Here is a 14,711-nt window from a genome sequence, read left to right on the forward strand (position 1 = left end):
AACTTTTTTTACATTGAAGCAAAGCTTAATTTGGTAGACTTTAACTTGGAGAAAAGTACTGGTTCTTATGCACTGATCTAGATCTATAAAATGTGCACATTTGTTCACAGCATAGGCAAAAATCTATAAGAAATATGACAACTTCTTGAACAAAGACACGGTAGCTTCAACCCTACGGCTGGGTAGGTTGTTCTAGACTCCCACAACCCTTTGTGTACAGAAGTTCTTCCTGTTCTCAGTTTATATGCACTTACCCATGGCTGTAAAAAACATTATGTACTGTTGAGCATGGATCAAAAAACAGAAAACTTACAAACTTCTCCTGATGTTGGGGAGATTAAGGACCGGATTTTGGCTGATCTACTTAGTGTTTTCCTGCTATTGAAATTGTGTTGATTATTCCACAGTGGGGAGCTCATTAAGTTGGCTACAAAAGTTTGCGGAAGCAAAGTAAGAGGGGTTCCCAGAAATAAACAAACTCCTAAAAGAAAATACTAGAGGGATTTTTGAGTCAGGTTTAAACTTCATGCTTCTGAAAGCAGAAAAAATTAAGAGAACAACAGCTACAATGTTACTTTTTATTTATAATAATGCATTTTTTTTAAATGGAAAAACATATTAAAATGACTTTAGTCTATAACACAACTGCTGCTATCTATTTATTTAAGCTAATGAAAATCCTGAAATTAGGAGTACAGGATATATTTACCATATAAAAGTCTAAATCTCTTTACAAATACTACTGCCTGTAAATACCTCGACAATCCAAGTATGCAGTAGGTACGGAGATGATGCAGTTATGACATGGACAGTATAATGCCCACATTTTCTTTAAAGAAACACAACCCCACAAACACAAGTGAGGGGAAACCTGTATCCCCCCTTTCCTCTCGGAGTCATTGCGCCAGGCAGCCAGAGGGAGCGAAGGGCACACCTTGTGATGTGGCAGAATTCCACAGCAACGCGCTCCGTCATGCACCACTCCGCCGGGAACATCTTCCCGTACTTCTCCTCGTAGTCCACCAGCTGCCGCTTGATCCAGGCGTAGCGCCGGTCAATTTTGTCCAGCCAGGCCACCTGGGGAGCCAACACGCACGTATGGACGTGGAACTCCTCCAACGTTTCGTTCACTACAGCATTGCATTTACACCAACATGCCACGTTTACAGCCCGGGCACATGGCCCAGAGTGTCCGTGTGCTGGCAGGAAGGGTTTTCTAATTGATCCTGCTGCCATCTTGGTGCAGTTTGACAGATCACAGACCTGTAGGTGCTGTGCTGCTGAAATCAGTAGTGTTTGTATGGTGACTGAAAGAAATGTCTTGTTAAGGACATTTCTCACTGCTGCCACTGAAGTACACACACCACTGGATAGGCTGAGCATCACGAACTTGAAACAAAGCTTTTGTCTCCCAACACTTTCTTGCTTTTACATCTGACTCTGACCCTACAGTCAGACAGGGCACCTCTGAAGAACCACAAAAGCAGGATGATTAAAATATGATGAAAAGGATGATCAAAACAAAATCCCTAAAGCCCCCAAGGGCTAAAACAGCCACATCCTTCAGCGGGCCCTACTTGAGACTTACATCTTGGTTTTCCTGGAACAACACAAGATACTCGGAGAGATGCTGCCTGATAAACTTCTTGATGATTTCCTGTCTGATTCGGGGGTCGAGAACATTCGCCACCAGACAGGCATCCCGCAGGACGTTACTGGGACCCCCGGGCCTCTGGAAAGAATTGGACAAAGATGAGCAGTGTTACACATTTCCATATCAAGACTGTTGATCCCAGCATTCCTGCGCATACAGGATGCATCAAAATAGAAATACATCTTCTGATATAAGCTTGCATATGATATAATGACTACAGATAATGACGATTAAGTGAAATGTGATCATAATTGATCGTGCCAATGAAAAGATGTATTGCCACATGAAGTGGTGTCTAAGCGTGAATATAAAAAAAAATCTTCACCTTTGACCCTTGGGAAGGGAAAGCTTCTTCAAAATCGGCGAGTATCTGAGTTCCAAGTTCACTCTGTGCAGCTTTCACTCTGTGTGTTCATTAAAACAATGAGACACAAGGGTCAGTACAATCCAGTGTTGCATAGGTTCACTTATCTCGTGTATTTTCAATACTTAAATGATGTGAACATTACTCCCATAACACCAGCTGACTTTCATCTGGAACCCAAAATGAATAAGAACACTACACAGAAAAAAAACACTATACCTGGGGCTTAGACAGAAACCAAAACTTTTGTTTTCACACTATCAGGAGTTCTCAAAATGGAATAACAGACCAAGCAGAATAGAAAAAAAAAACCTTGACACCTTTTTCAGAGAGCCTGGCGTTCCAACATGTTTTTCCCACGTACTTCACGATAACACACAGAATCCCAACACTACTTTCAATCAGTCCGCAAGGTTCATACATTGGCCTGGCATCAAAGCCAGCAGCCCGGACTGAGACAAGCAAGGAGTGAAGAAGACAGGCAGACAGCTCCACAAATACTCTGCCCAGCACAGCTGAGCCGGATGCAGGCACAGAGTCAAGGGCAGGCCTGGAAACAAATGGCCTTTTATAATGTGGCTTTTGACACTTCTCTACTAAAATCTTCCCCTGAGCGATGGGCAGGGAGAGAAAACAAAGATCAATTATTCGTCTTTGAAGAACTACATGGATATGGATGGAAGTATTCAAACACTACAAATGTAAAAAGAAAATTCTGTAGCTTTTGGCAACTGCACTGTGATTCATCGAATATATCAATAAATGCATAAATTATCATTAAAAACCAGAGGATCATGCATCCCACTTTTAACAAAATCTGCAAATCAGAAGATCATGCACTTTAAAAACAGTGTCTACAAAGCTTTCTAATACCAATTAAAAATTAGAAACTTTTTTTTTTAATTGCAAATGGACATTTTGCATCATGAAGGCACTGTACATGCATTTTAAGGGCTGTGCAGGCAGATACAATTGCAAGAAATCTTTATCCCTTTATTCTAGTTTGACAGCAAAAATCACTTTGAAGACAATCAGAGCTGCAGCGTGCCGAGAGCCATAATTGATGCTGAGAAAGGGAAATAAAAAAGGTTTTGCATACTGTGGCAATTGCTTTTTTAGCTTAGCTTTAGACTGAATTTCTTAAACAAAGCAAAGGATCTTTAAGGAAACACAAGTCCGGATCTTTGGAAATCAGGCTTCTCCCCACCCATTCCTATAGGAAACAGATGCTATCTGCAGTTACATGACACCACATACAGCACTAGACCATGCACAGTAAAACCAATGCCACATGTGTATTCAATTTCCAGCTACTTAACCAAGCCAGGAGTTTTGCTTGGTGTGGCATCTCAATGCACCCCCCAAGACAACAAGTGCCTTTCAGAGTAAACAAGAAACCACACTGGCTTTGCTCTAAGCTTCTGAAAGACACAAGACGATCCTCTGAGCAGCCCGCTGTGAAGAAGAGGCTGAAACAGCCCCTTTCATTTTAGCTGTTTCGAAGACAAAATACTAGGTCCAAACTCCAGTATTTTCCAAGGCTTTTTTTTCCACAGCCCACCACCAAAGCTAAACGTTTGTCAGTGGTGTGTCAGAACCTATAACTAAGCAGACTTTATTTATTACTGTGATTATACAGATTGACCAGGACAGTGTTCTTCAATTATTCAAACAAATTCATTTTACAATCCTCCAAGTGCTACAGCTGAGAGTTATCACCATCACAGTACACTGGCATTCTTAAACCTAGATCAAATCATTTCTAAAAGCATTTTTCCTCCATAATCAAGAAGAGGAATTTTTGGATTCAATGCACCCAGCCAAAAATTCAGAACACCACCTACAGTAAGACCATTTCTTAAACAGCTGAGACGCAGTTTCATCGTGCATGGCTGAAAAGCTAGCAGGGGTGTTCCAATGTATCACTGAGGCAGAGCAAAGACATCCTACACAACATACCACCCACCTGTAGGACTCCAGTGAGTATCATTCAGGATGTGGTGGCCCTTCAGAGATAACACAGAAACAAACAGCACTGTGTCTGTGTGGGGGGAGGTTCTGGGCCAGTTCTCACCATCTGCAGCCCTTGATAAACACTGGCTGGCGGAAGACTGAGGGACCGGTGCTAGTTTCCCACACGCCATGTCCCCCAACCATTAACAGGTAGGCTTTATGCCCAATTCCCCCCACAAAAAAATAAGTGGAGACACTCAAATCACTAAAATGCAGGGTGTCAGGCTCTGTGCCCGAGATCACAGGCAATGTATTTTCAGTCAGCCATTTGGCAACATCATATTTGTGGATGGATGCTTCCTTTAATGGTTGAAGTCTTAAGTGTTGTTAAGTCAAAAGCCCTTTATTGCTTGAAATTAAAAACAAACAACTTGGGGTACTGTGGGAAGGGCTTGCTCGGCTGCAATCTGGGACTTTATAGGCCAAGATGGGCTTCAAAGCAAGACCATCGAACACCGTTTAAAGAGCTTTCTTTACTGTGTTCACACAAAACAGAGAAGATTTTGCATGTCACATGCTGCATCAAGAAAAACAATTCAAAATGGAAAAGACCTGGTCCTGTTTGCCATTTTTTTGAGCAAATTGCTCAGAAAGGGCTTTGTTACGAGGAAATGTGCACATGCTTCTATAACCAGAGTGGTGTAATGGTGAGCTGTGCCTGCTGTTGGGTAACAGTTTCAGTGTTCAGTACAGGACGCGTGAGATGCTGCTGATGGGAGTACCTTTCAGAGAGCTGGCGGATCTGAGGGATGCCCATGTACTTCTGGAAATGCTCCAGCACATTGACCACGCCCTGGAGCAGGTTGGCAACCTCTCCATACTGCCGTCTCCGGGTCATAGCCCTACCATGGAGAGAGAAAGGGATGACAAAGCAGAACAATCGGGCCAAACATCAAGCACAGGAGCCCAACTCAAGATGAACTGTTTGCAGCAGTGAGAGCTGACATGCGTTTATGAAAGACATGCATACAAAACATGTGAACCAACATTTCCCCTTGATGTTGGCTTTTTATTTCATTTTGTGTTTTACTCGAACCACAGAGTCTCCCACAGAGGGGTGGATTATAAAAAAAAAGTACCACTCCCCCCTGGGAGGAACACATAAAGGTTCATTACCACCACTCTATGTCTACACCCCTATGTTGGAATATTTGACTACATTGTCACTGGAGCCTTGAATCTATAAGCTGCTAGTAAGAAATAAACTAGACGGGCTATGTAACCTCCGCCAGTTTGTCACCTGCCATAAGTTGTTACTGAGCCCTCCTTCTGAGCTTTATCATTGACACATTATCACCTTGTCACTCCAGACTACGGTGATGCATGACAGAAGGGCACCTACTCGAGGGAATCCACCCCACCAGCCAGCATGTGCAAGTGGTTGAGCGTGGTGATGGAGGTGGTCAGGTGGCGCTTGGCGTGATCCAGCTGTTTGATGTCCCGGGTGATTTCTTTAACCTGAGAAAGACAGACCCAAAGACTGCGGTCGCGACTAACACAAAACTCTCCGGGTGGAGGCAGCTTATTGACCCGATGTCCAATTCCACATGCCTCCGGTCAATACTGTTTCCACAAACAGGACTCGTACAGCAGACAGCAATACTGAAGTTCACCTGTATTATACTGCAGGGCAAACACGAAGAATGCTATAGAGAAAACTGCATTATTACAATGAGTTCTTATTTCATCTACTTATTTGAACAAAGGTGGGGTGCTGAGAGCAGCAGAAACAAAAATCCTGAAGGGTGCACAGTATTGAAAAGAGAAAGCAACTCTTTTTCTGATCCCAGATTAATTTGTAGTTCACTTTCCTTTGTGGCACTGCAGGGGTTTGCATTCTCTGGGATTGAAGCTCATGACTATTCTTTCATTGCTTTCAGATACATGGGGTTGGAAGCCTGTAAGAATTTTGTCGATTTCCTCTATATTTTGTTTAAAGGGAGGAGGAAAAACAGCTAAACAGTGCAAAAGACGTCCTCCCTCCCCCCTCCAGGCCACACAGAAGAGTTTCCAAAGAAACACTCGTTTAGTGGCCTTTCATTAAGAAGAGTTTACTGCATTGCTTCTGTATATTTTTACACACCATTTGCTCCGACTTCTCCGCCTTGTCCTTGATGTCCTTGATTTTGCCAAAGAGCTGCTGGATGGCTTTCTGGGCCTCCTCGAGTGCCTGGGAGTGCAGAGGAAGTTTGGGATTAGTGATCTGCAACTGGGGCCCACGTGGAAATATTTATCCTCAGAAATGATAAATCTCAGGAGGAGCACTGACAAAAACGGTAATGCTTTTACTCAATAGTGAGCCGTCCAGCCCTCATAAAAAAAGAAAAAATAACAATGACTACTTAGAAATAAAACTACAGTGTGTTTTACAGTGTACAACTACTGTGCCTGCCACTTGAAATATTGCCCATGTACAGTACTTTATCAGTTAACTATTATGCTTATCCAAGATTTCACAACCTATTCCAGGCAGTAAGATATATTGCCGATACTGCTACAAACATTTATTTTCACCATTGTTTCTGCAAACCAAACTCGATGCTTGCATTTCTTTCACTCGTACAGCATTTGACAGTGAAACACCGAGTTCCAAATTAACAAGTTTGACCTTTTCTGAAGGTTTTCTGAATATCCTCACAGTATTCAGAATGTCTGCAAATAGCAGACGTATAAAGGCAGACAGGAACAGCTTGATGGAAACTTAACCACTCATTCGCTCTGGGAGGGGCTTGGCTTTGTGAACAGCTGCACAAAGGTAGTTCATCCCCGCCACATGTTCATCCCCTTGATTGGTTAGTGTCACTAACTCCTCTGCTCAAGAATAAATTCTTACCAGTCTGTTATCACTGTGGCACTTTCGTATAAACTGGCAATGAAGCTTTTTAATTATACAGAAAGAGTAAACAAGAAAGTCAAAGGCAGAAAATATATACCTTCTGTCTTTCAAAGAAACCAAATGAAAAAGCGTGTTACCAACCAGATACTTTTAACTTTCTATTCAGATTTGATGGCAAAGTATCTGAAGTGGTGACAGGAGATAAATACAAGGACACCCCACCCCTTCCAAAAAAAGGGGTTATTAAAAGATAAATTTATCCTTCGCAAAAGGACAGATGGGACGGGCCCATTCACAGCTAGTCTGTGTGGTGCCAGGCTAATGAACACGGCACAGCCCCAAAGAGCACAGTATACTCAGAGGGGGTTGGCTTCTTTCCTTTTCTCCATTAGAGACAGCAGGAATGCTAACAGCTGGCACCAGCTGCCCTTGGAATTTGCCACTTTTACAAGGGTTTGTAAAAATGTGTGTGTGGGTTCGTGGGGAAGATTTTAGGTGCTTTTTTTCTGCTCAGGATCGACAACGGGAACTCTGTTCAGACGAGGTCAAGGTTAAAAAACACATTCCTTGACCATACTTCTCCACAGAAACACCAATGCAGCGACAGCACTGCAGTCTGCCTGATGACAAGTGGACAGCACATTCCTGTTGCTGATGCTGAAGCAGGAGGCAGAGGAGCTATGGTCAGGATTCCCTAAAGTGCTCTGCACAACTGGTACAGGAATGGGAACAGCCAGCCAGGGCTCTCTTGATTTTTATACAACTTCAATCTTGCAATTTGCTGGGTATCTGCAATCTTGCAAGATGTTGTTAAGAAGCCTGCTGTCCCTCCATATGATGCAAACTCTGCTTAGGTAGTACAGAACTTCAAGTGTATAAAATTCTGAATGACTCTGCAGATGCGCATGTTGAAAGAACCCTCTATGCATCTCGCCTTTTCTGTAGCAGGTACAGGAGATTACACCAGAGAATCAAGTCTTAAAACAATTGGTGATTCCAAAAAGTGTGTATACCTGTTATATATCCTGTGTATATATATTTTATTTACAAATTCATAAAAAATGTCAAACTACCATGTTTTAAACGTTTTACAACTGTACTACAGAGATAAGCTTGTCAATGCAAGATCAAGGTCAATGCAAAATCATTTACAAAGGTAAATGGAAAGGACCAGGCAACTTTTGGGCCAACAAATAAATCCCTATGCATGCCTGCCATTTCTACCAGTGCCTGACTCTGAGTCATATCAAATGGAAGAACTCCTTCTCTCGTTTCCTGTGTGAACTATAATCACCCAGTAAACACAGCATGAAAACCAACCTGCTGGCTTGTGCCTCTACTTTATCATCTTTGTGTTTTCCCCTGACATTGTCCGTGCCTACTTTCTTAAAACAAAATGGACAGCTGCCGTGCATGTGGTGTTTATTTGTGGATTCAGGATATTTCCACCCACAGACACTAGGGAAGCAGTTCCAGATTCCTTAAAAATACAAGACACCGAAGAGCCACATGACATGCTATCTGGGTTATGTGCACCTCAGCATCTGGAGAAAGAAGACTGTCAACAGATTCAGATATTTTAAAGAAAACAAATGGTTGTATAGGTTCTGACTTCTAAACTCGATAGCTAAAACATAATTCTGCATATTTAATAAGGGATTCCACAGCAAAAAAAAAAATCTGCAGGTCAAATGCTGAGCACTGACTAAACTATATTAAAGGCATATCGTATTTTGAAAAGTGCTAAAATCACTAAATTTCAAACTTTCAGATGATGCTATGAGCATGCTAGGCCAGTGCAGCAAAAACTGTCACGTCAGCTGTACTCATTTTCACCCTTCACAATCTCCCTGGCTTAACCAGAAACAGAAAGTAAAAACACACAAGAACTGCAGAACCAATGTCACGCTTTGTAGATCGTCCAAGGCCAACATGGAGCAGAACTGCAGTTCACTAACAGGGGGAGGAAAGTATAAGGTATATGAAAAAAAGAAAAACCACACAAGTAGCAAAGTTTCCTTCCCTTATTTATTTCAAGTTTCAAATATTTACATTACGTTCATTGGGAAGGTTTTCAGCAAAGTCCTAACGAGTAGCTCGGGATGCCAAAAACTACATTAAAGGGCAGGATCCTAACTGCCTGAATGGAAGTCAAATAAAATCGCACAGCAAACTTTTCTCAACAGGCACATGGCATTAAGGTATATTTCATTCAATTAAGAGGCAAAAAAATCAATATTTGCTTCGCTACTGATCTGTGTGTGCATGTTTATGTCACAGTGCTGACATGCAAGAATCATCACTGTACAGTTCTAACATAAAAGCACTCAGTCAGCAAGAACAAAACTTAAACTAGCTGTAGACTTACATCTTCACTTAACCCTTGGTTAATTGGTAACAAATGTGCAGACTCCTGCTCTCTTCAGTGTTTGTTACCACCCAAACTATTTACCAACTCTCAAAAACTGGCTAAGCACTGGGTAAGCACAGCCTGCCTAGACTTTTAGGCAAAGCTTTGTTTATTATTAGATTAATAAAGAAACAAGACTACTTAATCTAATCTCAGATTATTTAAGGGCACAACAAACCCACTGGGAATAATGCTGTTTGTAAACTAGAAACTGCCTACATCAGACAGTGAAAAAAGGATTCAAGTCTGGGTTATGGTACTAGCCGACTAGGACTGGATTCCCCAAGAACTAGTGCACAACTGACTGAGCGCTGCCAGTGGTAAAGTGGGATTGGTCAGAATGGATTGTCTTGGCTGCACAGCGACCCCTGCACCTTGCCTGGCACTTGCAGTGCACTCAGTGAGGGACATGCCTCTGCTCCACTCAGCTCCACAGGGGCAGGGCCCCTTGTGGTGTGTTAAAAGGCGAGTGGCTCAAAGGGGAACGGTGCGGAGGATTCTGCTAAAACTTCCTCATTCTGCCTGGGTGCGGTCATGGGGTTTATGCAGTAGTTGTTACCCAAGATGTGCAACAACACACAGCTGGCTACTCCATATACACAGGACACGTAACAAAAAAGGAATTACTCCGGGCAACTGGACAAAAAAAAACATATGTATTTAATAATTTATAGCTTTAGATTTTTGAATTGTCTGAGACCTGGGAAAAAGATCTAATTAAAGAAACAATTTAATTACAGTCATTAAGATGTCATACAGAAGGAGAATCATAAGGTTGTGTGACACCTGAGAGCCATAATTGCAAAGCTCCTGGCATAAAACCAACCTGCACGTACGTACTGGAAAAGAATCAGTCCATTCATAAGCTGGCTAATCAATAAAGCTGGAAAAAAGCTGACAAAAAAAGGAAAAGCTGTAATAGACTGAGAGGGACCAAGCTGGCCACTGGGGACTGATCAGGCATGCTGCTTCCTGGCTTGTACAACAGAATGAGTCGCATTATCCTTAACATGATGTGTCTGAAATTGCCCTAATGTGGACTGATGACTCAAACATTTTCCGAAAATGTGGCATGTGGTTGTCTGTTTTCAAACTTTTTCTGGGCTGAGCTCTTTGAAGCAGATCTCCATACCCCCCCCTCCGCCCACTCAACCTCCATCAAACCCCTCAGGCCCCCAGCAGCTAAAAATATCAATTTTGCCAGATCCAAGACTGTATCCCTCGCTGCCTCGGAAGCAGATGTCTGGGTAAAACCCTCCCCAATAAATACTACACAGACTAAACAAAGGGGAAATTGTCTTTTTTTTTCCCCACTAACCCCCACCCCACCAACCCTAGTCTCCCCATCTGTAATCCACACCTCCGGACATTTCCATCTGCGAAAGGGATTTTCCTCTGCACACAATGGAAAAGTCTCTGTGGGCCCAGCGATGGGGCCTGGAGCCCTGTCGCAGTAGAAGGAGCACATTCTGGTAAGGCAGATTTTCCACATTCCATGGGATAATGGGCAAGGCACAGCCATAATGCACTGGTACTCTCATGCCTTTCCCTTCTGGTGCCCTACCCCTGTTTTATGGGTAATGCAAGCATCAGCTTTCACCAAAATATTGCAATACGACTGGAAATGCGTGTGGTAAGCCAAGGATTCCTGGTATGACAGCTGGAAAATGACCACAATCCCAACCATTAGAACCACGATTTTGAAAACTACTGGAAACAGTAGTGTAGTGTAGATAAGAGCAGAAAATAACTCACTTCTTCCACCAACGCAGAAAAGATTTCAATGCTAGGAAAGTGATTCACTGTTTGAACTAGGATTACTTACATGGCCTCAGTTTCTTTTTGGACCTGCCTTGAGTGTTTTTGGGGGCTTGTATTTGGTGTAGATTAAGTGTTAGACCCGACTAGAGCCAGAACCCGTTAGTGGACTCCCTATCAAAGTTTCAGGTAAAGATCAATCTGAACCTCAGCTCTCTAAATTTAAGCAGTTATCACACAACTGTAACACTGGCTTTGCTCACACCTTTACGGTTGTCCTAAACCTAGCTCAACCCGAACCTAAGCAAAAAATACCAATAATAGCATAAAACAAAAAACATATTCAAATAATATTACAATCCACTGTTATTTAAGGCTTACCATCCCAAAAACAAATCTTAGTCACTTATGACTAAGTAAAAAATAACACCTCATTATTAGGGAGAAGGACAGGATAGTAATGCTGATTTTTAGTGTAGCAGTGGGAGACAGCAAGTGTGAGTGGGGTAGTATAATGCAACACAAACAACCTGGGAAGTTTGAATGTTTTTAGTGAGTTTTTAGCGAGTGTCAAGTCAAGACACCAGTCCTTACAGCAAAGTCAAGTCTCAAGTAATTTCACTAAAGTCTCAAGTGAAACAAATAGAGACTCATGTCTAAATCTTAACCCAAATCTCGAATCACAAGTAAAAACTCTGAATCCACTCATGGTATTATGGATGGAATCTGCAGGGACACAACTTGAACGAAAAAAGATGCTGAAAGGTTTGTAATCCAAACCTAATTTGATGATCAGCATTTATAATGATGGCCTGGCACTATCAAATTTATACACTAGTACAGTATACTGGAGCAACTGGAGTATAGCACCCTCCCATGATGGGATTTAAAACTGTGACCCGCTGGTCCAGAACACTAACCACTACAACTAGACAAGACCCTGCTTGGATGGAACCCTTCAATAACCCCCACCGAGAGCAAGCACAGCTACCTTACTCTGAGATGCAGTGAAAGAGTGATTGCGCCAGTCCCACTGTCCTGCATATCTGGACACTACATTTATTACAGACAGAGTCTGGAAGATCCAGCTCCTGACAAAGAGTCAAAAAATCTGTGCAAATCTCCTTCCGTACCACCAAGTAATCAATCAACCAAGAACTATTAACCAAGAAATGGGTACACACCAGTCTGCCATCTTGTCCCACATTGGTCTGGCCTCTCACCACCGTTCTGATGTTGTCATCCAGGCGTCTGCGACACACAATTCAAAACTTCAATTCACTTTTTCAACAACAAACTGCCGAATGTCTCGCAACCTGCATAGTGAGGTACTGATTGGTAGTGCTCTGCTTACCTGATTTTCAAGCGAATTTTGTTCACCACATCATCTATGTTTGCCAAGGACTGTAAAACACAGCAAAGAGGTTTTTATAAACACACACGGGCACAGATCTGAAGAACTGCTCCCTGATCAAAACCCAGTACCCCAGGACAATTAACAGTGCGGAAAATATTACAAGTGTTTGCCTTCTTTGAAGGCATAAATCAGAAATAAATTGCCCAACACTCTCAGAAGACGATTTACACTAGTGATGTTACAATTACAAAACATACAGATTGAAACAAGCGAAATTAAAACTAAAAACTCCATGGGCTTGGTTCAGAAAAAGCTATTGTGCAAAAAGGTGCACCTTGTCCAATGATAAGCCTATTGTTATGATGCTATTGCATCTCGCATATTAAACATTTGTGAATGCAGCTCAGAATCTTACAGCAGTAAATTTTTATTTGGGAGCTAGTACTAAAAACATGCTCTCGAATGGAAACACTACCCTCTGGTGGAAAACTGCTAAAATCAACTCTTTCGAAACAGGATGGTCTACTCGAACAAGACCTGAGGTTTCTATTAATGTGTTCCTCTACTTCAAGGCCAATGAGCACCACAAAATGATATGCAATATCATCCTGATGCCTTATGGAGCCTTATAAATTCCCTAATACTTAGAAATGTAAAGCTAAGCAATACCCACCAATGGAAAGATAGGACTTATCTTATGAATCGATAAATGATTTTACTTTTTTCCTAGGGTTGTTGTTATCACAGTTTTTCTTTGAGGGATGATTCATGCAGTCTACAATGGCAAACTACAATGGTAAACCATGCATGCTATATACAGTAATGCATTCAGCATGTAAATATGTGAACTATCTAAACATGCATTCTCACTAATTTAAAAAGGATTTAGTCCACTCGTCCTAGATTTCAGTTTCAATTAAGTATTCAATAAACAAATAAGTCTGCATCGGCCTGTAAACAGTGTGTATCAGGAATGTGGGTGAAGCACGACACACAGTATTGGGGAGAGGCAAAATATATATATATCTAATATTGGAACAGTGTTCTAATGTTTTGTTAGTTGGATGGTTTAGAAGCCCTACCTGCTCAGTAGGAAACAGGGTGTTGATGTACTCCACAGCATTGAAATCTGCTCGGTCCAACGGGTCCTGACTGGGGAAAACCTAATAACAACCAAACAGTTGATTATGGACTATTAGCAACAACTGTACATCAAACTTCATTTACAAAAAAACAGTGTGTCCGCTAAAACAAGCACAATACTACGGGTGTATGCTAATTAATTTGTTAGGATGTGTTTACAATGTCCAATTCAGTATCTTTGCAAGAATTCCCAGCACATTCTCTGCAAAGGTCAGACTGATAAATTAAAAGCACCTTCTACACTGCTGCAATTATTTTGTTAGAGCCATGCAAGTTAACTCTCGGATTTTTTAGTTACATTTTAAATACCAAGAATTAGGATCAAGAAATATTTCCCACATTTCAAAGGCGAGAAAAAACGTTATCATAACATGTACCTGAGGTTAACAGCTGGGACCTGACTAAATGTGGTAGCTCGTCCTGCACTGTATACCGCAACACTAAATTTAAATAAATCCCAAACATTGAGCCAAATGCGTTTTGTTTACTGGCCCATGCACGATTATCAATAAGAATAATGGTTACCTGTTCTATAGCTAGCTGGACTTCGGGAGTGAGGTGTAAAATTGCCTCTAATTCGTCCGCAAATTCCAACTCCTCTTCCTCCATCGCGAAAAGCTCATAAGATCGATGTAATACTTCCTCAAACACGGGGCTTGTGGGATGTTGGAGGACAGCTCTCCACGGAAACCATAGAGTTCTGTTGATTTTTTTTCTTGTTGCACTTTGTCTTAACACTTGAAATTTTGCAGTTATTTTTCGTGAAAGCTTTGAACATGCATACAGTTTGTAAAAGAAAAAATATCTAGTGTTGCTTTCTAACTTAATTTAAAAAAAAATCTTGCAGTACTTAAACTATCATACGTTTTAAGTGCAGAAACCAATTATTTTCTTAAAGTGTAATTTCCGCTATTTAGTGACAATTTGTAACACTTCCACAAAGCTTTAATTTCTTGTAGTAACTCAAAATTTGAAAAACCTACAAATAGATAGTATTTAAGCTTATAAATGTCAACTCCTTACAACAGAGCTGAGTAGGATTTAAAAGTCTCTTGCAAGACTTTGTGGCGCTTGCCAAATCTTACTCATTGAACATCGCGATTGATCACAATCCTGAATTGTCGTTATTATAGCTATGTACAGTATGGACTGAAACCTCACATACAAAAGAAGAAA

General features: G+C 41.5%; 1 protein-coding gene across 1 annotated transcript in view; it reads right to left on the reverse strand.

The window, feature by feature from the left end:
- The window catches only part of vps53 (VPS53 subunit of GARP complex), a 26,216-nt gene extending 12,034 nt beyond the window's left edge, over positions 1-14,182 (reverse strand). The window contains exons 1-10 of the mRNA XM_088616531.1: positions 14,061-14,182; positions 13,475-13,555; positions 12,390-12,439; positions 12,220-12,286; positions 6,115-6,201; positions 5,374-5,489; positions 4,754-4,873; positions 1,980-2,058; positions 1,589-1,732; positions 935-1,077 (exon numbers count right to left, since the gene is read on the reverse strand). Coding sequence (XP_088472657.1) covers positions 935-1,077; positions 1,589-1,732; positions 1,980-2,058; positions 4,754-4,873; positions 5,374-5,489; positions 6,115-6,201; positions 12,220-12,286; positions 12,390-12,439; positions 13,475-13,555; positions 14,061-14,144 — 971 coding nt within the window. The 5' untranslated portion in view covers positions 14,145-14,182. The remainder of the gene's footprint in view (positions 1-934; positions 1,078-1,588; positions 1,733-1,979; positions 2,059-4,753; positions 4,874-5,373; positions 5,490-6,114; positions 6,202-12,219; positions 12,287-12,389; positions 12,440-13,474; positions 13,556-14,060) is intronic.
- Between the last annotated feature and the right edge of the window lie 529 nt (positions 14,183-14,711).

The sequence above is a fragment of the Lepisosteus platostomus genome, chromosome 22 (assembly GCF_059453375.1).
Source record: "Lepisosteus platostomus isolate fLepPlt1 chromosome 22, fLepPlt1.hap1, whole genome shotgun sequence".
NCBI classification, from domain to species: domain Eukaryota; kingdom Metazoa; phylum Chordata; class Actinopteri; order Semionotiformes; family Lepisosteidae; genus Lepisosteus; species Lepisosteus platostomus.